General features: G+C 44.8%; 1 protein-coding gene across 22 annotated transcripts in view; it reads left to right on the forward strand.

Annotated features, from left to right (window-relative positions):
- The window catches only part of OBSCN (obscurin, cytoskeletal calmodulin and titin-interacting RhoGEF), a 201,708-nt gene that overhangs the window by 1,147 nt on the left and 175,561 nt on the right, over window positions 1-25,000 (forward strand). For all 22 annotated transcript variants that reach the window (XM_065050238.1, XM_065050239.1, XM_065050230.1 and 19 more), the window contains exons 2-4: window positions 8,756-9,890; window positions 17,744-18,013; window positions 20,687-20,947. In XM_065050238.1, the coding sequence (XP_064906310.1) occupies window positions 8,765-9,890; window positions 17,744-18,013; window positions 20,687-20,947 (1,657 nt within the window). In that variant the 5' untranslated portion in view covers window positions 8,756-8,764. The remainder of the gene's footprint in view (window positions 1-8,755; window positions 9,891-17,743; window positions 18,014-20,686; window positions 20,948-25,000) is intronic.

The following is a 25,000-nucleotide window of genomic DNA, read 5'->3' on the forward strand; positions in this document are numbered from 1 at the left end:
TATTCGTGCAATGGAGAGAAAAGTGTATGTTTTTATACATGCGGAGAGGACACGTGCATTAGCGCAGCTGTGCCTTATGTTGCCGAGTTCAGATGTATAGAAGTCCTGCCTTCTAAAGCACGAGACCAATAAAGTAAGATAAATCGGTGTGAATCCACTTTTTTGCTGAACTTTTAAGTGTCACCTGGTTCAAGGTGTCAATCGTTGTCATCCGAGCAGACACTGGGATGCACCTACAGGTCCAATTCCATCACAGCTGCTTCTTTCCAGGGGCTGTGGGCGAAGCAAAATCCACTTGGGTGAAATTTATCATTAAATTGCTAGAATTTACATCTTACCTTTTCTGTCCCCAGGGTGGCAAACCCAGAATTTTCATCTTTTCGCTCCATTTTTCTCCTGCTTTCTCACCCCTATGGAACAAGAATAAGTATCGCTGTGTGCCTGAGACCTCCCTTGTACTGCAGCCTTTTTATTGCACATTGTCAGAGCAGCCTGGGCACATTTAGACTCAGAAAAATAGAAGGAAAAGATGCTGCTATTGGAGTCTGGATTAGCAGAGGGGGTGATCTGAGCAGCTTTAGTCCTCTGGAAGTGTCTGGGCTTGTTTCGTAGTTCCAATAAAGGGGGAATCTGAAGTGAACCCCCTATAGTGTAGGAAAGGCCAAGTAGGACCAAGTTCCTTCCTTGCATGGAACTTTTTGAAGCTACTGATGGAAATTTATGGTTAAAAGAGGGCTGAGCTTTATGAGCAGTAGGTTTGTCTCTGTATCAAAGAGGAAAGATAATATGTGCTTTAACCACATAAATCATCTAAGTGGCTTCAATCTTCCTTGTTTTACATTAAGTGTATGCTTACATATGTGGCTGGAAGGTGATCTGACTGCCTTGCTCGCTTGCGTGCTCGAGACATGCGATTTGTTCTTGTTTCTTGTTGGAAATTTCTAGTGGTTTCTTTGACTGTTGTTCGCTACCATTCATCAGAAATATTCAGACTATTGATGAATTATGAATACCAGGAGGATAAGGTGATGCAAGTCCCTTCCTAGGCAGTTGCTGCATATTTAGTCCTGCCCTGAAGGTCAGAAATACAAGATTGTCCTGCCTTGAGCTTACCCATCTCTTTGCTGAGGGTTGCTCAGGTTTAACACTATGTTAGCCACTGACCTGCTGTGATGTTTCCCTACATGTCTCTCATGGACTTTGGCTTACTATGGAGGTCGTAGATGGCAGGGAATGCAAATAGACTTATTCTGAATTGAGCTAGAACCTCATTGCAATAGGCTTAGTTTATTTTAGGTACACGGCTTTCACCGTGTCTGACATCTCCTACAGTGCAGGGAGACTGATCCCCCAAACCAGCACAGAAACCTCGTCCATCTGCTCATCAAATGACCTTTGGACATGCCAGAATCCGTTGTCCCTCACTGAAGTGGAATTTAGAGCAGCCCAAGCTAAGCTCCGAGTCCAGCTCTGAGTCCTGCTCTGATGAAACCGGCGTCAGATAAATTTTGCCGCCTCGGATTAGTGCATCGGCGCAAATCTCTGCTTACCCCTGATTTAGAGACGTAATGGGGATGTAGAACTGGGTGTGCTGGTGTGCATTTCACCCGTAAAGCACACTGTGATGACTTCTAGGAGCCCACCCATGCCCATTTGATGTCACTGAGCTTGCAGCTGACACTGAATACTTCTGCTGTGTCAAAGTTGTCCATTCCCTGGGAGGTTGTTAGGAGTAACAGGGCAGCTGGTAATACTGCTGGTTTCCCTCAGCAGAACTTCAAATATCAAAGGAAATCTGCACTTTCCATTTGATGATCCATCAACTTCCCTTACCGCCCACCGATTCTGCTTCCTGATGTTTTTAAATGGGATAAAGCATGCAGATAGGTCATGTAAACTGCAGTAATACCAATGCTGTCTTGATTTTTATCTGGAGCTTCTGTTTTATTGGTATTCTGTGAAAGCTCAGGACCCAGAGGCAAGAGGTTCCCTGTGGATCTTGCCTTTCTCATCAGGAGTGCAAGGCTTAACAGTGGGTTTTGTGAAGAGAATCCAGAAACACGAGCTATAAAGGCAACAAAAAGACCCCAAATCAACAGTTTGGGCAAAGAAAGGGTAAAAGAGGATTGAGAAAATGAGCAAGCAGTCACATGATGGGTCTAAATGTGGTGTCATGATAACCTCTGTGTTCCTGATCTGTATTTGGACTTCAGTGGCCTTAGGTTCAGGTGCCTGTCCTCACCTGGGCTTTGCATCCTCAAAGTCTCTGGTTATGCAGATGTGTTACTTGTGGCCACATCTGTCTTGGAAATTATTTACAAGATGGATAGTATGTTGCTCTTTGCCCAGAGTCATGGTGGACAAGATTCTCCTTTTAATGACTGGATGAAAGGCTTGAACAGAGAACATCCTGCCACCCCTGTCCTGACTCATGCCAAAGAGCATCATGGAGCACCACAGGACAGACATGGACCTGTTGGAGAGGGGCCAGAGGAGCCACAGAAATGATCCGAGGCTGGAACAGCTCTGCTGGGAGGACAGGCTGAGAGAGTTGGGGTGTTCAGACGGGGAAGAGAAGCTCCGGGGAGACCTTATTGTGGCCTTTCTGTACTTAAAAGGAGCCGATGAGAAAGATGGGGACAGACTTTTTAGCAGGGCCTGTTATGATAGGACAAGGGGTGATGGTTTTAAACTAAAGGAGGGAGGTTCAGGCCAAACATGAGGAAGGAATTGTTGCCCCTGAGGGTGGTGAGAGCCTGGCCCAGGTTGGCCAGAGAGGTGGTGGATGAACCATCCCTGGAGACATCCCAGGCCAGGCTGGACGGGGCTCTGAGCAACCTGAGCTGGGGAAGATGTCCCTGCTCATGGCAGGGGTGGCAATGGGTGAGCTTTGAGGGTCCGTTCAACCCGAGCTATGATCATCACAGGCTGATGACTGCTTGAGGGGCGATATGCCATGGTGTGGGACCTCTGTCTTCTCAGAGGTTGTTGAAGGCTTTCCAGATGCAGCTCAACATTGATGAAGCAACATGAAACCAACCCATCAGCCAGCAGAGCACGGCGAATCATCACAGGAGATCAAGAGAGTGATGGCACCATCCTCAGGACTCTCCATCAGGATTTTGCATCTCCTGATGAGTCTCCTGATGAGCATCACCTCAGACTACTCCAGCAGGAACTGGAGTGATCTGTGGTTGTTCTCGTTGCCAAGGGACTTGCTCTCTTGTCCATGGGGAGGCAGGTGTAGAGCAGAGAATGAAGGTGTTGAGGACTGTAGGGGGTTGGAGGCCTTGACTGTGTGTTGGTTCCTGACCAATGTTTTGATTTATTTGCCGTGACACTTGTGCCTCTTTCCCCCACACATAAAACAGCGAAAATGTGAATGAATAAAGACATAAGCGGAATTACAAAGACTGCTACTTTGCCTTTGGCGTGCTCAGAAATACCCAGATGGGAATGTGATCTCTACTGCAAATGATTAATCACAGAGGGATTATAAGGAGAAATATGACACTGGTAAATGTCTGGGATTAATTGGAAAGGGCATTTGCATTGACAAAGTTTATTCATGCTTTGTTGTCAGTCCTGTTGCTTCCAAGGGAGCTGTCCTGGCATTGCAGAGTTACTATTTCTTTTTTCTTTTTAAAGTTTGAATGTACATATAAAGAATCTGAATTAGTGCAGTCATTTACCAAATTGATTAAAAGTTACACTGTAAAAATATTAAATCTTGTCCTTTCTGTATGTCCACAAGGCTATCCTCTCCCTGTTAGTCCTAATCTATTCATCAGCCTAATCTAATGTGATGCATTTTATTCTATTTAAACTTATAAAGTGTAGTTTATCTAGTGCAGCCCACCTGAATTGTTTGATGTGTTTGTGAGATACTTATTACAGCTTCATTCTTGCCACAGGTTAGGATTTCATGCGTGTTGCTGGATTTCATACTTTCAGTGTCTCTAAGGCAAGGTTTTCACCCCGTTTTTCAGACAGGGATCAAAGATACAAGAGTTTGAATAACTTTCTTATTATGATAAATGTAAGCCAGTGGCAGAGGAAGGAATAAACCCCATTTTATTTTCCTACCATGTTAGAAATTAAAATAATACTGATGAGGACACGCTGTTTTCACTAATCCTTGGATTTTCTTCTGGCATAATGGCATAAGAAGCGTTGGGTGTGAGGGCATGTGGTGAAAGCTGGTATAGACGAGGTGTGCTATAAGATCACAGCATGGGACATGGGGTCCTCACCTTGCACCAGGAGATCTGTGGGGACAGTGGCTTGTACCTGATGGAGAGAAGTGAGTTGCAAACAGAAGGTGAGTGTTTGGGAGCAATGGCAGAGGAAGACTGGACCTTGAGTCTATGATCACCAGAAAGAAGCATCTTGGATGGATTTTCTGCACCGGTTTGGTCCAGGAGCAAAACTGACAGGCCCCCGATGTATCAGTTTCCCTGTGTTTTAATTGTTCTTGGCTATCAGAGGTGCTAGTGAGCAGCTGGGGCTCATTTGGGTGTTGTTTGGCACCGGAGGGCAGGGAAGGAGGATGCACAAGAGCTTTAAGAAGTGAGCGGCATTCCTGCTCTCACCTTTGTAAGAGCCAGGCTTTGAGAGTGCCCACCATGTCCCACGGAGGAGAGATCTCCTCCAGACTTGGGTGCATCTCCTGTGGACTAGGTGAGGAAAACTTAAAAGGGGCCTATAAGACAGATGGGGACAGACTTTTTAGCAGGGCCTGTTGTGATAGGACAAGGGGTGGTGGTTTTAAACTAAAGGAGATTCAGGCTGGACATGAGGAAGAAATTTTTGATGATGAGGGTGGTGAGAGCCTGGCCCAGGTTGCCCAGAGAGGTGGTGGCTGAACCATCCCTGGAGACATCCCAGGCCAGGCTGGACGGGGCTCTGAGCAACCTGAGCTGCTGAAGATGTCCCTGCTCATGGCAGGGAGGGCACTGGATGAGCTTTGAAGGCCCCTTCCAACCCAAACTATTCTATGATTCTATGAAAACAGCAAACATGAGGTTTGAGGGAAGCCACCATTTGCTGAAGGATCACTGCCTGGCAACCAAGGAGACACCTCTTGTGTCTGTAGCCATCTATGCGCTCCAGACTCTTCTCCATATTATGTAGATCTCACCTCAAGGAGAAGTGAAGCAAGTTTATTTTCTGCTCTTTTTGATGCTATGGATTTGAAGCTGGAAATGATTCAGTAACACACCTGTCAGAAACAACTAAGGATCTAGGAAGGATGAGACATGGCAGTGTCTTCTGGAGACGGATCCCAGTGCTTCGATGACACTGTGCAGCATTCAAGTTAAAGACTGGGAAAGATTAGGGCAAGAGCTCCGAGCCTGTGTTTTGATTGTTAATTCTTAGTTAATGTAGTGAATGTTACTGCTGGATTCTCCAGAGATGAACTTGAATCCCAACATTCCCCCCTGAACATTGAAATGGTCCTTCCTAAATTAGCAAAAGACTCATTGTCAATGAATTGACTTCAGTGGAAATTTCCACTGACTTCAATGTACTTTGGCTCAAGCCCAAGGCTCCTGTCTGCATCTTCTAAGCATTCATGCAGCTTCTCTACTCGCAGCTTTGCAAGTGTTCATGGAAAATGGATTTTAAAGCTCGAGTGAGGACAGAGGATGAAGGTGGTAAGAGAGACTAAAGTGCAAACTAGTTCACAGATTTCTAGACCAGCTTGAGACCAAGAGAAAAACAGTTCTGTATATTCACCGCAACTAGTTTTGAAGGTGACCACTCTACAGAAAGACAGTTGGTCTCAGCACTAATGGTTGCAAGTCAATTAATCCTTGCACTCTCAGTGTTTACTAAGAATTATTTTTCCCCATTATTTTTTTTTCAGCTTTAAGCTTTGAAAAAATGTTATTTAATTTCTAAGGATTTTTTTTGCAATAATGAAATTTGGTTGATACCAGGAAACAAAAATAATCAAAACTGAATTAGTTTAGAAAGGATCAATTTTGTCTAAAGGGAAAAGTCTTTCACTGCTTCTCAAGAGTTTCATATATTTGGAAAGGGAGATAGAGGACAGGACATAGTCTATTTTTCCTGTTAAATACAAAAAGAAGACTATGTTTGCTTTTGCCTTAGTTCTGTGGCCCAAATGAAGCCTGAAGGTTATCTCAGCTGTACCATCTTCAATAATAATAATGATTATAACAAATACTATTTAGTATTTTTGTGTCACCACTTTCCCAGTATTTAGCTTTATGTCAATTCGTGTCTTTCAATTCCCAGAAGTGTAAATGGAAAGAAAAATTGCAATCTGTTATTAATTTTCATGCATGATTTGCCACATTCTCCAGCAAGTACACTGCCATATATACACTGTGCATATAATTATTTGCGAGACCATCCCTGTGTTGATATGAAGAAGAAATGGGAGAGGAGACAAGAGGCAGGGAAAATATGTGATTTCCCAAGGTCACAGAGCAGGTCAATCCAACCCCCACTCCCTGGTGCCATCAGTGATTTGCACCTTAATGCACTGCAACAGGAGCTGGAGGAGGATGTAAGAGAATAACAAAACATCTATTAAAATGATGACTCAAGAAATGAAAGCAGGTTTTTGGCCAGCTCCTAGTGATTTCTACTGGAGGTGGGGGGAGATTGTGTGAGCATCTGCCATTGAGCGTGAGAGGGAGTGGGTTTGTGGCCAGTGAGGAAGCCAAACTGCTGTAGGATTAAGAAGAATATTTCTGTTGTGGTTACTGGTTATTATTTCCTTTACGAGTTACTTACAACAGAGAGCACCATGGTCATTTTGTTTTTTCATGGTATTTTTAATGTGAAAAAGCAGAGATGTGAGAGCAGCATCACGGTCCCACTGAGCAGAGGTTGTTTGGGTTGGAAAGAACCTTCAAAGCTCCCCCAGTGCCCCTCCTGCCATGAGCAGGGACATCTTCACCAGCTCAGGTTGCTCAGAGCCCCGTCCAGCCTGGCCTGGGATGTCTCCAGGGATGGTTCATCCATCACCTCTCTGGCCAACCTGGGACAGGCTCTCACCACCCTCAGGGGCAAGAATATCTTCCTCATATCCAGCCTGAATCTCCTGTCCTTTAATTTAAAACCATCACCCTTGTCCTATTGCAACAGGCCTTGTGAAAAAGTCTGTCTCGTCTTTCTTATCAGCTCATTTTAAGTATGGAAAGGCCACAATAAGGTCTATAGTAGCTCGGAGAGAAACGGTGCACTCGAATCTTCTCGTAGGAGTTCCAGAGAGACTTGGAGCTGGGACGCTTCTTTCCTTACAGAGCATTATCAGCAGGTCTAATCCTGGTCCCAGGGAGAGTCAGCTGGTGCACGGTTACTGGTGTTAATGGGGTCAAGACCAGGCTTTTTGCTGTTCTATACTTATCAAAGTAAATGCTAGCCAATTCACGGAAAAGGGCTTCCCGGAGGATTAGATCTAGCAGAAGGGAAAGGACACCCAGGAGTCCATGTAAGGAGCAGTGGAGAATTAAGAATAGTTTGTGTGTTACATGGATTCTGGGGGGACTCTGACGATGGTTGTATCCTCTGCGTTGCTCTCCATCTGCACAGGGACGGGTGGGCTGTGTGTATGAGTGATCATGGCCATAAAGATTAGTGCCTCTGACTGGTTTTGATTTTCTCGGGACACAAAGGCACCAGAATTGCCACGAGGTTTAGTTTCAACAATGCCTGAGCCTTGTCCCCTTGCTAGTCCATGTCACCAAACAGCTGCAGGCTGGTGTGCAACTGTCCCAGAGAGCAACTGGCAATAAACGTACGATGAGACATTTTCCCTGTAAGCCCTAAGCCACATGGGGCTTTTTTGGAGAAGCTTGGCACCATCTGGATTGATGTGTGAATTCCCCGTGGTGGTTCCTTCATGTGGCTTTGTGGTCCTGCATACGTGGTGTGTGTGCACCAAACCATAGATGTACCCCAAACCGATTCCCATTGCAGCTGTGTCTGGCCCTACAACTTCTGGATGAAGCTGTAAATAAGATGTAGATACTTACTGTCTACCATTGCCCTCAAAGTGTCTGTATCTCAGTGGTTGTGTTGAAGAGAAACCGGGAATAAAGAGAAATATAACCAATAATATGACAGGCATATCTGTGTGTTCTCCTAAAGGCTGGTCCCTGCAGGAGAGAGGTTTACCATAAGGCCTGTGTGAACACAGAATAATCAGAGAGGGCAAGAGGAAGAGATGGAACATATTGAAGAAGCAGAATTTAAAAAAAAGGCAGAAAAAAAGGCAATGTGGCAGGAAAACTGAAAAGAGCAAGAGCAACGAGATAGAAAAAGAGAGAGGAAAAGGAAGAGGACATGAGTATGATGGAGGAGATACCTTGATAGGTAGACACATCTCCCAGAATTAAAATGTCCATTTGTTTCACTATTGCTACAGAACTAGCCCATATGTTATATAGCATTAGTGCAAGTCACTTTCCTGGTGCCAAAGCTGAGCGGGACCGTGATGTTCTTTCTGTATGAACTGCACAAAGACATGTATTTGACCCAGGCACTCCTGTGGAAAGTGAGTTACCTTCTCCATCCACATTTTATTGAGCTCAAATCAAAGAAATCTGCAAGACTTAAAATATTCCGAGGCCTTCTCACTCCTAATGAGAAGGACAATGAAAATGTGCCCCAACTTGTTCTAGATGACAAACATCCTGATACCATAGAAGTGCAGCAATTCTTTGCCTGCACCCTTTAATTTGCTCATTATTGACATTTTTTTTTTCTCACCCTTTAGGAAACAAAGATGGATTACAGCTCGTTCAGCGGAGTCCCCCGGTTCTTGACCCGGCCTAAGGCGTTTATGGTGTCTGTGGGGAAAGATGCCACCCTGAGCTGCCAGATCATTGGAAACCCCATCCCAGTTGTGAGCTGGGAAAAGGATAAACTTCCAGTCCAGTCTGGAGGGAGGTTTAAAACCACAGAAGATGGGGATCTCTATAGGCTAACGATCTATGATCTGAGCCTGGAGGACAGCGGACAATACATCTGCCGGGCCAAGAACACCATCGGGGAAGCTTTTGCAGCTGTCAGCATCAAAGTTGGAGAGGAGACCACAGTAACAGAGTCAGCCCCCTACTTCATCCAGAAACCCTCCTCCATCAAAGTAACGTTGGGAGAAGATGCCATGTTCAAATGCAAAGTTCAGGGCAGCCCTCCCCTCTCGGTCAACTGGGAGAAGGATGGGAGACACCTGAGGAACCGGGCTGATGCTGGTCGCTTCCAGATCCAGTCTGCTGGGGAGTCAAATGCTCTCACCATCCAGTGTGCCCGGCTGGGGGACAGCGGCACCTACACCTGCCGAGCAGAGAATCCCATCGGCTCCGCCAGCGCTTCGGCCGCGCTGGTGGTGGAAGCGCAGGGCTCTTCCAACCCGGGCAGCAGCAGCCATTTCGATACCAGCTGCGGCAAGACAGCATCCTTGTTGTCTCACTTGCAAAAGAGGCGGGAGGAGATCAGGAAGATGGACATCTCCCATGGAGGTCTTGATTCAACATCTGCCCACTCTTACTCGGAAGGGTTGTCCAGCTTTGGCTATGGTTTCTCCAGGGATTATGAGAGGGCATCTGGATTTACCACCAAAGGTGCCCGCAACGCAACTTTTGGGACGTTGACACGCACGTGTAGCGTGACAGAGGGGAAGCACGCCAAGCTGAGCTGCTACGTGACGGGCGAGCCCAAGCCAGAGATCGTGTGGAAGAAGGACAATGAGGTCATTTTGGAAGGGCGGCGGCATGTTATCTATGAGGATGACCAGGAGAACTTTGTGCTGAAGATCCTCTTCTGCAAGCAGACAGACAACGGGCTGTACACGTGCACGGCCTCCAACCTGGCAGGCCAGACCTACAGCTCCGTGCTCGTCACCGTCAAAGGTGGGTGTTTGTATTTCTCGCCAGGGTGGGCATGCCTGCGAGGAGACAATGAGGTGGGTAAAATACTGGCCCAGGTTGGCCAGAGAGGTGGTGGATGCCACATCCTTGGAGACATCCCAGGCCAGGCTGGATGGGGCTCTGAGCAACCTGAGCTGGTGAAGATGTCCCTGCTCATGGCAGGGGTTGAACTGGATGAGCTTTGAAGGTCCCTTCCAACCTAAGCTATTCTGTGACTGTATGAATACAAGCCCTGCAGCTGCAAACGGGGTGAAGCACTGGAACAGATGACCCGGGGAGAGTCTTAACGCTGTGGGGTTTTAGGAAGGGATCAGTCAGGGATGGATGATACAGAACTGGCTGGTTGTGGGGTAGCTGGGATGAAACAGATCTCTAAAGATTCCATCTATCCTGGTTTTATAGTAATCTGAGAGATCTGTTGCCATCCCCTGGAACAGGGACAGCTAAAGCCCCATCTCACCCTCCTTTATATTTACCTCGGGGTTTACTACGACCAAGACACACAGACGATTTAAGTGGAAGTGGAGGAAACCCCTCCCTGCAAGCTGTGTCAGGCTGCCTTGGATCTCTTGGGGGACCTACTCCAACTGTAATTACAGTCCATCTCAGTTTTCCTGTACAGAGTGACCCATTGGCAGCCTTGTTTTTGCCAGGCCTCTTCAGCCTTCTCCCAGCTTGTGTTGCTGGATAGCCTGTAGTCCTCGTTTGCTCCCAGAACCTTACTAGATCCAAGATGCCTCTGTTTGCTGTGGTCAGTAGTGATGATCTTGCCTTCAGAGGGTCCCTCATCACTGGTGGAGGTCAGGTCAAGTTCTTCAGAATGTTGACAAAACTGTGACATACATATTTTCGTGAAGGAAGCTCTAAATTTTCAAGCTGTTCTCCCATTTGGTGAGGTTACAGGAGCCAGTTTGCAATGCAGGCAGCACCTGTAAATTAACTCTCAGATGTAAAAGACTTTGCCACCTGAGTGGCAAAGTGGATGCTTTTGACTGGCAGCAAAATGAATTTGAAATCCAAATGAGGAGGAATGGCGTGTTTCATACACACCTTCCACACCCACTCTCAGCTTTTATTTGGTTTTCTGGTTTCGGTTTTCTGGCCTTCTCCTTTCACCCTTCCTATCTTTCCCGTCAGTGACTCAGTCCCCATGTCCATCTGTGACACCTGATCTGTGGAACTCACTGGCACTTGTCCCACTCGCTGCCATCCCTTGGAGGTGCTGAGTGGTGTTGGGAAGGGCATTTGTCCTCTTCCATAAAGCTGTGATTACCTCATGAGTCAGAACTCGGAGCCGAAGACTGAGCCTGGCCCTTGGGTGCGTGTTCACTTTGAGAACAGCTCAGGCTCCGTTACTTGCCCAACACCTGTCTTGCGAAGACAAACACCCTCCTCTCTGCTTGTGCTTGTTTGATTATTCCCAATGGTCACAACCTGTTCCAAAGGAGACAGGGAAAGCATGCGAAGCATCGGGTCTGTGAGGAAGCACCATGGGAAAAAGTCATTGATTGATGTCCATCGTCAAGAGACGCCTGTGAGTCGGAGAGGTGAAGTGGAAATGTTTATGGTTTGTTTCTTTGTTGTACTGGACCATGTTGGGCTTTCTGACCAGGCTGAGGCTGCCATGGAAAATCTACGTCTGTTGGTTATAATTAGGCTCTGAATAATGACTCTCCTTTGTGTCACCAGAAGTCCTTCTCAGCCCTCCATAGATAGCTCAGAATGATGTAGTAATGACGGGAGCTTTTAATTCTGCTGTTTATGCCATTGGTGATGCCATTAGCTCATTTGCCATCATGTTTAGGGGGGTAGGTCATCTCGACACCACCTTCTCTTTCCACAGTCATGTTTAAGAAGATAAATTCTCCAGGTAGCCACCTTTGGTAATCACCATGCTGCTGAGCTGGTCTTTCTGCAGGTAACAGCATCTTTTATAGAGCCTGTGATGCCACATCCACAGCATGTGTCTATAGGAATGACGAGCTTTATGGGTTTTAAATACACTCTGGCATTTTGCTTCACAGAATTTCAACACAAGACTCTGAGTGAGAATATTTGTGGGGCTTTTAAGGATAATAATAAAAACAAAAGACTACCTATCCCAGCAAACTGTCTGTATGGTGGCTCTTAACAGACTCAGGGTATAGGATGAGGTACAGGTCAAACCCCTCCTCTAGCTTGCCTCTTGTATTCTGCCAAACTAGACGCTAGACATAGAGACTCAACGCATTTGTAAGCATTTGCTGAACTCAGGCCTTCAAGATCATTGAGCTGAAAAAAAAGAGATTTGGAGCTGTTTCTAAATGAAACATAGTGAACCAGAGGTAAATCTCAAAGGAGAGGCTACAGAGCAGAATGTCACTCTCAAAATTAAGGAAAACCAAGAGTTGATTACTCTGATTCAGAAATGTGCTGGATTCTAATGTCTAGAGCAGGGATAAGAGATGAGGTTCTCAGGGACATGGTTAGTGGTTGACTTGTCAGTGTTGGGTTAGCGATTGGACTGGATGATTTTAAAGGTGTTTTCTAACCTGAAAGATTTTACGATTTTTGGTAAACCAAAGAGTGGAGAGGATGGGAGGAACACAAATAACTGACTTGAATTTCCTGAAGGCTTTGGAGGTGTCCTGAGGCCATATGTGAAGCCAGAGAGAACAGCATGCAGGTCCCCAGCCTTGACCCTGGGCCAAGCAACACTCATCCAAGTCCCTCAATACAGTAATCAGATACTGTATGAAAAGGGTAAAGGTTGCAAGCCAAACAGGAGAGAGACTAGAAAAACAGGCTGGTGCTGAGGCCACTGTATTCCTCTCTGACCTGAAGTGATTTTTTGGATGACCATGGTAGTCACATTTGAGATCTGAAAGAGAACTTGAGCAATGTGGAGGTATAAAGGAAACTTGGAAAGCACAATAACTAGGAAGAAGACCAAAGGCATGAGATGGTGGAAGCTTGTACATGGATCTTTAGATATCTCCCTTTGGAAAGATTCTTTATATTCTTACTTTCACTGGGTCATTTTTCTTAGTCAAGAGGGACAGCTTGCCTCTGGAATAATAAATGTAGAGCTCATGAGAAGGCCAGGAACAGGCAAGAGGAAATGTTGGCAGAAGAGAAGACCAGGTCAAGCAGGCAGATATGTCTTGGGAAGGTTAAGGAAACATTGGCTTGTTTGCAGGCTGCACCTATTCTTAGCAAAATATGTGTTAGCAGGACCTACTTTTAAAAAATAACATCATCTCATTGCTAGTTTGGTTGGTATGGATCAAACAAAAATCCTATGACACTCTGGAGAAATATGTTCTCCAGACAAGCAGCCAAATTCATATCTGATCTAAGCTCTTGCAGTTTCCTGCTAACTCCGTGAGATGCTCTTGCTCAGTGCTCTGTGGTATTTTGCTTTGCTGTTTCTATCTCACGTTTTTCCCAATTTTTTGTAGATCTTTTATTTTATCTCTTTAGAAATGTTGCTGTCTTCATTATATTCCTTTAATAGGTATTTCTGCTTTGGCTAAAAACAGACTAGTAGAAAAAAAAACATACAGTCAATAATAATAATAATATCATATTGATACTAGAGATTAATTTGTTTTATATTGTGGGAGACACAGCCCAGCTGGGAGAACATCCCCAAGAAAGGATATGGTCCAGAAACCATAAAAACACGGCTTCCAAAAAGCACCAGAGCAAACCACATCATTCTAACACAAACCACCAAGATTTTTCCAAGGGACATCTGAATAATTCTTTTGAGCAAAATCAGGATATTGCTGTGGAACTGAGAGATCAGAAATCACCTTTCTTACTAAAATAATTTCTAACCAGCTCTGATATGTATAGGACCTGGAGATGGGGTTTGGTGGTACTTCTTATCTGAAACAGAGAGTCCTTGTGAGAATTATATCACATGTAACCTCAGCTGAACACTCTTTTAACTTATCTTACAATAACATTTTCAGATATTATGAACATTTTGGATAATAAGGAAAATGGTTGATAGCTAAATGGCTTTATCTTCTGTATTAGTCATACTTGATACAGGCTTATATTGAAAATAACCATGTGAAAGAGTAATAAATGACAAACAGGCACTTAGGAATGAACAGTCAATATTTATGGAGTCTGTCAGTTCAAATGTAATATAATTATCTGCAACAGCTCTTATTGATGTGCCCATAGTAGTTGTGACACAGAATATTTCTGAATTGTGCTGCATGCTGTGCAAACAAGAGGGGATGCCTACGTTAGAGAATTTGCAATGTAAACGTCGAAATCTGGCAGTCTGCAAGTCAGTGTGGGGTGAAAGAGAATAACAGAGGTCTCTGCTTAACCCACTATGCTGGCCAGTGGGACCATAAGTGTATTTATTTGTTTTCAGATTTAACTAGTTAAGTTACTACACTGGAAGTTGATACACTGGTGTAAAGTTTAGTGCTTCCTTCCTCAGAATAAGTTTTCTTCACATAAATATTATATGGTTGTATACTCAGACTGTGTTGATTAGTTTATTAACAAGGAAAATGAGCCACTCGCCTTCCACTGAACTTTCCTTGAGGTCTTGGTTGCCTGTTGTTCAGCTGGAGACGCTGTCTCCTCCTGGCCAGCTCTCTGAGCATCTCTCTGACATGGGAAGAGGGCTGGTCATGGGCCAGAGGAGTTGTTTGTGACACCTATTCTGAAGAGGCCTGTGGTCCTTCTGTAGTCCCCTGGCCAAAATTACCCCCTCTGTCTGACCAGGTACATGATAGACCGTGAAGATGCATTCAGGAGAATGTTGGTGGGTTTTGAAGCCTCCCTGATGTCTCCAAAGCAGAAAAAATGGTGGGCTGGGTGAATCCCCGGCTTCAATTCAGTTTATCAGTTGCAGTCTCTCTGAAGCCCTCTTCAGAATGAGATTAGACGTGTGTGCACAGGTCAGTTGGATGAAAGCAAAGTTGTTTTCAGAGGATATCTGTGACCCCAGGCTCCCAAAGATAGCCCTGCACCTACTTTCCCTGGCTGGAAAATCAGCGCTGTTACTGCAACACAAACAAAGCAATCAACCAACTCTTCTTGCATTTGTGTATTTAAAATATATATATATATATATATATATATATATATATATTAACCTGAGATACTGCTTATTGACTGTAAAGGGAGAGGGGTTAATGATAAGGCTGGTTGCTCCAAGTATGGGAATACACTTGTGTGCTTCTCAGGTGCATCTCATGTTTCTCTCTGGCTCTTGGACATGTCCGTGTGTCCTCAGCGTCAGATCCAGGCTCCCTTCCACCTCACACAGCAACGCCGTAGACCGGCATCCTTCTGATTAATGCTTTCTTGATCTCATCTTCTTGTTTGTTCCCATGGCATGAGAATTACAACTTGCTGCATTCCCCCTGACTGCATGGGGTGCTTTCCAGAGGTTATATATGGGATTGTAGGGCAGGAGTCTGAGTTGGTTAAAGAAAAAAAGGATAATTAACATGTGGAGTGTGGGCAGAGTAGGTCTGTGTAACTGTAGCTGAAGGCTTTTCAAGGCAAGAATTTGATTTGTCTTGAACTGAGGTGCTTTAAGGCAAAACATTTTTTGTAAGAAAATAGTCAAGTGGACAGGGTGAGCTAGAGTCACCTTCCTGTTCCTCAAGGTGTTGTGTGGGTTCCAGTTGGGTTTTAATCTCAGGATGACAACCAAGGTAGCTGGTATTTGCTCCAGGTGTCCTATCTAGCCCTTGGGGTCTGGAATCTCTATCCAGGTTCTGCTCAGCCAGAAGTGATGGGAGATGTTTATGTTGCAGCTGCAACTGCGGCTGTGCTGGGGGTGGAAGAAAAGACCTGCAAAACAGAACGCCTGAGTTTCCAGGGCTTGAGTTCAGAAAAGAGCAAGCTGAATTGAATACAGCACTGGCCCCACAGCAGCTCCTGTCCTAATGGTGGGGCAGGAGGGGGCAGCTAATGGACTCAGTTAGATGCTGAGCTACTAGATGTGAATTTTACAAAATGGAAGCTCCTGGAGGCCAAAGCTTGGATCGGGGATGTTTGAGGACCTTGATTTGTGTTTCTCCAGCCTCTAGAATTTCATGATTCTGAGTGGGATGTGCCGTCATGGGCATGGGATTATAAATCTAAGACAAGTCTACTCCCTTTTGACTCTTAGACTAACATTTGTCATTACTGACTACTGGTGACCACATGCAACCACCAGCCTGGGAATGTGTGTGTGGTCTGGGAGAGGGAGGATGGAGTAACAAAAGAAGCCTGGGAGCTGGTGCAGTAGTTATTAGAAGATGAAGGTATGTGATCAGGATGTGATCTCTCACGAAGCATGAGTGGTGATGCACAGGACTAATCCAAGTCTGTGACACGACTGTGGCTCCAGTCCTATGGCTGTGGCCACCAGTTGTCCTCTTCAGTCCAACTCCCCTTCATCCAGTTTAATGCAGGGATATCAGGATGATTTCACAGCACAGCTGTCACTGGAATTAAACATTTTTCTGCTCATAAAATGTCTCTGCTCACTGCTGTGCAGCTGTTTTTCACGTTCGATCCACACCCTGGTTTCTCCCTAAGCTGGAGCACTGTAGCCCTGTTGCTGGTGGAAAAGAGGGGGAGCTGGGAGACCTGGGCCCTTTCTCTAGTTCTTTTATTGCCATTGACAAAAGCTGATACAGAGGCTTTGGTGCTTGTGGAGAGAACAGAAAACTCCTCCATCAATACTCCTTTCAGTACGCAAAAGGGGACCTGCAAGAAAGCTGGAGACTTTTTACAAGGGCATGTAGTGATAGGACAAGGTGTAATGGCTTAAAACTGAAAGAGAGTAAGTATATATTAGTTATAAGGAGGAAATTATTTATTGTGACAGTGGTGAGGCACTGGAACAGGCTGCCCAGAGAAAGTGGATGCCCTGTCCCTGGAAGTGTTCAAGGCCAGCTTGGATGGAGCAACCTGGTCTAGTGGAAGGTGTCCCTGTCCATGGCAGGGGGTTGGTACTAGATCATCTTTAAGGTCCCTTCGAGCCCAAAACATTCTATGATTCTATGAGTTACTTCTATCTTTATCCTCCACACCTGTCCTTGAGTGCACAGCCACCTCTCAGCTTTCTGTGCCCTTTCAGGTCCCTCCACTGAGCTCACTTCTGCTGAAAGATCCCTAAAACTTTGGTTCTTGCACTAACTGACCATCTTAACTGCTCACAGTCACACAGAATTGCTTCCTTGCACCATCTCCTTAAGAACAGCTTGTTTCCTCTTTACCTGTCTGTAGCATCTTCACTTTTAAGGGCTTTGATGTGAAGCAGTTGGTGCTATGTAGAGTCAGGCTGGCTGGTCCCTGCCCTTCATCTTCTTGGCATCACTAAGTGCCAGGGTGCAATGCAGAGATGTTCACATGGAGGACAAGTAGACCACAAGAGCAGAATGTATTAACCTGATGCTTCACCAACTTATTCACATTGCTTCGGATTAGAGCAAACTCCTCTGTGGGGTGTTTTGGGGCAGGTACTGCAGTTCAAACTGATGCTGCTTCATTTTTAGATAAGTCTGGAAACAAACTAAGTCCATGTTTGGATTCGATGTTCTTAAAGGTCTTTTCCAACTTAAATGATTCTGTGATTCTAGATGATTCCAAGTCCTGAAAAATACTTCTGCTGGGATCTGAGCTTTTTTTACGTAAGAGTAGAATACCTACAGTAGTAAAGTTTGGTTATGGATTTGGATGGCAACTCAGGACAAAGTAATAATCATTAATAAGGAGTGTTAATGCTTATTTTTTTTCTACTGACTAATGTATTTGCACACATCTTACCCAGACCACGACAAACTCTTGTTTCTCCTTTCTGTTTTTATCCTCTTAAGAACCTTCAATACCCTTCAAGAAAAAACTGCAGGATCTTGAAGTAAGGGAGAAGGAATCTGCCACCTTCCAATGTGAAGTACCTGTTCCTAGCACAGAGACAGCTTGGTTCAAGGAAGAAACCAAACTCCGGCAGAGCAAGAAATACAACATTGAAGAAGAGGGCACGTATCGCCGGCTCACTGTCCAGAACGTCACCACAGATGATGATGCCGTCTATATCTGCGAGATGAAAGAAGGAAGCAGGACCATCGCAGAGTTGTCTGTCCAAGGTAAGAAAGGGTCTTGCTCTTTCAGATTGGCCAAGTCTTGCCTACTGAGTGTGGGATTCATGCATGAGACTCCAGACTCAACCCCGTGAATGCCATTTATCCCATGGATGTGTGCAATGAAGAACAGCAGACTCCTACATGGTGTGAGAGAAGAGCCACATGTGGTGGGTCAATGGGTCCCTGGGTCTCCTGCCAGGGCATATCTGGGACACAGGGTCACAGAGCGGGGCCAGATTGTCTCGTTCTCTGCAACTACCTGAAAGGAGGTTGTAGCATGGAGGGTGTTGGTCTCTTCTCCCAAGTAACAAATGACAGGATGAGAATAAATGGCCTCAAGTTGTGTCAAGGGATGTTTAAATTGGATATTAGGAAAAAAATCTTCATGGTTATTGGGCATTGGAACAGGCTGCCCAGGGCAGTGGTGGAGTCACCATCCCTGGAGGGGTTGAACAGATGCGGAGATGAGGTTCTCAGGGACATGGGGCAGTGCCAGGAGTGGGGGAATGGTTGGACTCCATGAGCATCCAGCCAGTATGATTCAATTAAAATATGACACCTGGTGGGGCCTTATGCTTAAAGGGGCTTCCTAGAAGGCAAAATTCTTGACCTGCAGCCTGGCGTTGTAGAATTTCCTTAACCTGATCCCAAGCAATGGATGTGTCCCCTAGTACTGCCTCACAAAGGTCTGGTCTGGTGTCCAGCAAATGTAATGGTGAATCTTGTCTGAGTATGGTGCTGACCACACTAGAAAGCTGGTGTAGCAACGATGGTTTATGGTCTGACGTGTGGTGCAGGTTATGGTCAGCACCAGTAGGGTTTCAGATTGGAAATCAGATCCCTGCTGGAGACCTCTGACATCCAGAGCTGTTCTCCAGGGTCTGGAAAGCTGATGAGAAAGGGACAAAATGTGGATATAGACCCATATCCAAGTCCCCTGAGTCCGGTGGCTTAGGACCGAAGTGCAAGTAGGTGTAGAACCTCATGTAATGTAGACGTTTCACAGCCAGTAGACAGACACATCAGAGACACAGGTATGCCTGCTGAAGGGGCCATCAGTTCTAAACTCAACCTCTTTCTGTATAAATAAAAACCTACCTATGCAACTTCAGGACCTGTAATTTTTATTTTGCTGATGCTTATGCTGATATCGTTGACATCTCCTGTAGTGTGAAGACTTGTAATAGTAGCAGGTTTGCAGTTGTCATGTCTCATTTGAAACCTGACTTTGCACCCAGTGAAATCAGAAGTTCTCTACTACATAGCTTGGTGAAAGACAGCTGGGTGCAGTGCATCCTTGTGCAAATCCCTTTTTGTATCTTTAGCAAAGAGACGAGATTCCACATCAGTGGAGGCAGAAGGGGAAATTTTGTCCAGAGACAAGTGAGAGTTCAGATATAGACAATATTTATTACACCTTCTGTAGGTGTAGACCAGCCAAACACTGTTAAATGCATTTGGCCCTAGTAGGACAGCTGGTATTTGTTTTACTTGTTCATGCTTTGGTACTACAGCATGTTTCATTAAAAAAGAGAGTGACTGAGCCAGGTGGAGCTCTCAGGAGGGAAAGGAGGCAGAGCCTTCTTGGAGGAGCCTTGTGCCTGTTCCTGGAGGAGAAGACAGGAGGGAGAGCAGGATGAGGTTGGGCGAATGCAAGAGCTTGGCGGGATGCAAAGACCTGCAGGGACGGAGTCACTGATGAGGGCAGCAAGGAGCAGACATGTGGTCAAGCTTCAGAGATGATGAGCAGAGAATCAGGGTCTTGAATCCTACTAATGAACCATAGAATCACAGAATCCTTTTGGTTGGAAGAGACCCTCAAGATCATTGAGTCCAACCATTATCCTAACACTGGCACTAAACCATGTGCCTAAGGAACATTTGCTTCATGAGTAAGTCCAGAATTGCTTCTCTTTAAATATCTGTAGGTGCTTTGCCTGGGTGAGGGCTCTTTTGCCTCACAAGGACTGTTTCAGGGCTGCAACCATTTGCCATGTGTCAATGGGCTGGTTCCCTGATGCTTTGTCCAAGATTTCCTGGGAATAGTCTCATCTTGTAGCTTTGAGGTTACTCTAATAAGTTGCAGTCATCACAGTCACTTGGAAAGGAGACAAATTAGTGAAGTTCACTCCATGTGAATTTCTGGGTTGACTCTAAGAAGAAATCTGAAGTTTTCAGTGTATTTATTATTAATTCAGGTGGCTGGTGTGCTTGCTGTCTTGGTTGTGTAACTTACTGGCACCTTTGGTGTAGGCAAAATCCCAAAGGCAGATGAGAGACCTGTCTGGTTTAAGACTGACCTACTTTAGCAAAGTTTTAATTTGAATTCTTAGAACACGCAAGCAAGGAAAACCATATCACTGTCAAATCTGTTCTTGGCAAGGCCCCATACCTTGTATTTACCCACAAGCAGACCTTGCATTTTAGACTAGAAACATGAGTGACTGTAGTCAAACAAGGTTGCTTTTCTCTCTTTGAAGGCCAAAATGAATCCTTGGGATTATCTGTTCTGTATAACTCAAAACCTAGGAATTCATTTAGGGAAGTCTGCATAGTGTCTACAGTGTTTTGATGTAGTGAAAGCTGTTGGCTGGTCCTGTTGTAGTCTGTGTGGTCCGCTGTTGCCAGAGACTTTAATATGTGCTGTCTGCTGATCATGATTTTGGTTTTTTGAAGGGAACATAATTAAAAAACTTCCACGGAAGACTGCGGTCTTCATAAATGATACAGCCATCTTCTGTGTGGAGCTGGACAACGAATGCCAGAACATCCGATGGCTGAAAAATAAAGAAGAAGTGAAACCCAGTGAACGAATCTCCATCACGTGCTCCGGCAAGCAACACACCATGATCATCCGAGAGTGTAAGATGGAAGATGCTGGTGAGGTTGCCTTCCTGGCTGATGAAAGCAGGACTTCTACCCAGTTCACTGTGACCAGTAAGCTTCACTTTTATTCGGTGTTGAGTTTTCTCTAATAAGCAGGTGTTCTCATGTTAGCACTGTTGTTTTAGGTGCTGACAGGATAAATTTGTTGTCCAAAGACAGCAGAAAGGTTGATGTCTTCCACAAAAGGCTAACGGCCTGAACATTAACATAATGAAATGTTATAGAGACCAAAACAGAGAGAGAAGAAGAGTCCTGGGGAAAGATCAAGACACGAGTATGTGTCTTCTCTGTACCATTCTCATTTTGTGCTGGAGGAAACGTAATAACTGAGTAATATGGGGTAAGGGATGTGCATGTTCTACCCATCAGGAGGTGCTTAGAAAACACTGTATAAGTTGCATACATTGCGGTTAACTTCTTTGTACACAGAGTGTTGTGGGTTCTCCACCTACATGCTGACTTCCATTTCCCAAAATAATTAGTTTCTTTGAAGAAAATTTATAAATTATTGCTATGGGGATAATACTACTTCTAGCAAATAGGGGCCACTTATCTCTCCCTCTCTCTCTTCACTAAGGATTTGGAGTAGAGATTCAGCAAGCATTTGATTACTTCCCTAGGTCTGGAGTCTACAGAGACATGGGGTTAGCATGTGTTGGCTATGTTATGGAAGTAGATAGGTGTCCTCAACATTTTTGGGTCAGTATTTCCATTCTAGCAAGCAAAAACATCTGTGAAAGAACATCTATGCACATGCGCAAGAAGAATTTCGGGGGCAGTCAAGCATTCACCAAGCTTGAAACATCTTCATTTAATTTTAGCTTCTTCAGCTGTTTGCATTAAAGTAAAACAATGCTAATAATGATAAAAATAATGATAATAATAATAATAATAATACCCCCAAACAAACAAACACATAAAAGCTCCCACCTTAAAGAAAAAGGGAAAATGCTTCCTCCAGCCAACGTAACTTCTTTTCTTCTTTGGAGACCAGCAAAGCCGTGTCCTCTCTCATCCTCTCTTTGACATGACAGAGCTGGGAAGACCCCATGACTTGATGGTGGCTTTGTTGAAAGAGGGGACCTTGATCTTGATTAGCTTTTCTTGGGGAGACTGATATAATGTGCAGGCTGGAGAATTCCTAGAGCCAGTACATCTGATCTAAGTCAGGGTTTTTGTCGACAGAGCAGTAGCAGCAGGTGCAGTGTAGTTGAAATCAGACACGAAATGAAATTTTGATCAAGTTGCCTAATTTTATGAAGCTTTATTTTGACAGAATTGGATTTCCTAGGCAAAAACTGCTTCATTTAAAGCAGAGAACTGCATGTGGTTTCTGGCTCTGCCGCAGTTCCATTTTACATGTGAACAAATCACCAACTCCAGCCACTGTTTGGGAAAAATAATACTTTTCTCCCACCACCACCTGCAAATTGCAATTACTGAGTAGTAAAAAGAAATGTTTAAATAAAGGTTTATAACTGCTATGTTATCTTAATTTAGTTAGGGCATTTTGGTGCTATTGAGCTAAAATGAGGAAAAATGAGCTAAATGTTGCACTTAACACTGTGACAGTTTCTAAGAGGTATCTGGAAATCTTTAACTCTTAACCAAGCAGCTACTCAATGAGAACAGCAAAGTTCAGTTTGATTTTGGACTCTGCTTATGAAACAAGTGTTGATTCACACAACAAGAAAAGGTAAGAAGCTGCCTTCACACAACCAAGTATCTCTGGGCAAAATATTACATTACGGTTTCTGATGGTAAGGTCAAGAGATCTGATTCCAGGGTCTAGTGTTCAGCTTAATGCTACACTAATGGGACCTTTGGCATCCAGCTCTGACCAGCAGTAACTGACAGGCTGGTAACCGTGCACCCCAAAACGCTTATGTGTATATTTATGTAAGGAAGGAAAAGTGATTCGCATTGAGATTTCCTATTTTTGTACTCCATGCATATCTGATTAGCTGCTTGAAGAATCCTGTGTACAATGTTCTTTTTTTTTTTTTCAATTGGCTGGACAAGATCGATGTGGCTGTTTTAATAGCGTTTATCAGGCAAGCAATGTTTATATATTATCTGCTCAGTAGCTTACATTGCTACTATGCCCATTTTACAGATGGGTAAACTGAAGCAGAGAGAGGATCAGTCGTCCCAGAGTTTGGTTTTTAGTCTAGGCTCATTGTACAGGCTCTCTCTACAGTTATGAGTATTTGAGTATCTAGAGTGTGTGATTCATTTCTGTTGTCTCACACACCTTTTTTTTAAGATGAGATGAATTGACTGAGTATGCTGTTCTCCATGGGATTTTGCCGGAGTCTGATTGACTGACTTAAACCAGACACCTTTCAGACAGCCAAGATTAAATGAAATTAAACCTTTACCATGTCAGTAGATGTGTAATTAGAGCTTATCAGGTAATTCCTAAACTCTTGACAGCTTCAGTAGCAGCATGGAGTGGATAACCCTGATGGGGCTTGAGCCTTCTCTAAAGGGTTCAAGAAGGATGAGAGGCTGGATGTGAATCTTCATTATGCAAATACCTGTAGGGATAGATTTTTGACCTCAGGTACTGTACAATAGCCATAACTACTTGATTGTAGCGTCTAATGGATACTTCTTTTCTTTTCCTATTGAAGTTAATTCCCCAACCCCCAAAGCTGGCTCTGCATAAATTACTAAAACTGAGATCCCCAATGACAGCTGTCACTCTTGGGAGACAAAGTTACAACACGGCTTCTGAGTGGTGGTAGCACATGATTCGGAAGCAGGACAGATATGCGGATGAGAGCAGCTGCAGAGATCAGCCAAGCCTGTACAACAAGCAACTGAGATCCCCATAAATTTCAAACTGGTTATTCATGTCCATCTTCTCTCTCTGGAATGTCCCAGTTACACAATATTTAGGTGGTCTGAGTTTAAGTCTGTTGCGGATCTGGGCTGAAATGTTCTAGTGTTGGTTGGAGTAGGTTCTTGTGAAGAAATGGCGGATATAGAGTCCTGAATCAGGCTGCTTTTTATGGAGTGGATTTGTTAAGACACTGCCGTGCAGGATGTCACACCTGTGTGTAAGGTGTTGAGAAATATTGCCGCACTCTTCCTTGATGCAGCAGCTCATTGCCATGCATTGGTTCCATCAGGCACATCTACGTTCCTGACTGCAGGGACATGGATCGTCGAAATTCTGACAAAAGATAAATACCGACAGACTTAAAATATTAGTGCAACGATACCTGTGCAATGATGGCCAGCAACCAGGGTGAAATTGTGCCACCTTGCCAGAGTATGGCACCCTGGGGTGTATTAGAAGGGGGGTGGTTAGTAGGTCTGCCCTGGTGAGGCCACATCTGGAATATTGTGTCCAGTTGTGGCCCCTCAGTTCCAGCAGGACAGGGAACTGCTGGAGAGAGTCCAGCGCAGCCACCAAGATGCTGAAGGGAGTGGAGCATCTCCCGTGTGAGGAAAGGCTGAGGGAGCTGGGGCTCTGGAGCTGGACAAGAGGAGACTGAGGGGTGACCTCATTCATGTTTACAGGTATATAAAGGGTGAGTGTCAGGAGGATGAAGCCAGGCTCTTCTCGGTGACAACCAATGACAGGACAAGGGGTAATGGGTTCAAACTGGAACACAAGAGGTTCCACTTAAATTTGAGAAGCAACTTCTTCCTGGTGAGGGTGGCAGAGCCTGGCCCAGGCTGCCCAGGGAGGTTGTGGAGTCTCCTTCTCTGCAGACATTCCAACCCGCCTGGACACCTTCCTGTGTAACCTCATCTGGGTGTTCCTGCTCCATGGGGGGATTGCACTGGATGAGCTTTCCAGGGCCCTTCCAACCCCTGACATTCTGGGATTCTGTGTGTGAGTAATCCCATGGAGGTATTTTTATTTTTACTATTTTCAGCCTGGAGCTGTACCAGGGAAACGGAACAGGAATTTGGTGCACAGAATTTTGAACAACCTCTAGTGGTGGTTTTGCTCCTTTCCTGAGTGAAAATAAGCTGAATGTTGGTCTGCTTTGCTCAGGAGCTGTATAAGAAGCGGTGCAGTTCTGTATGTAGCCCTGAAAATCTAAACCTTTGAATTGTTAATTGCAAACTCTTTGTGTGGACAAG

The sequence above is a fragment of the Columba livia genome, chromosome 2 (genome assembly GCF_036013475.1).
Source record: "Columba livia isolate bColLiv1 breed racing homer chromosome 2, bColLiv1.pat.W.v2, whole genome shotgun sequence".
Classification (NCBI taxonomy): Eukaryota; Metazoa; Chordata; class Aves; order Columbiformes; family Columbidae; genus Columba; species Columba livia.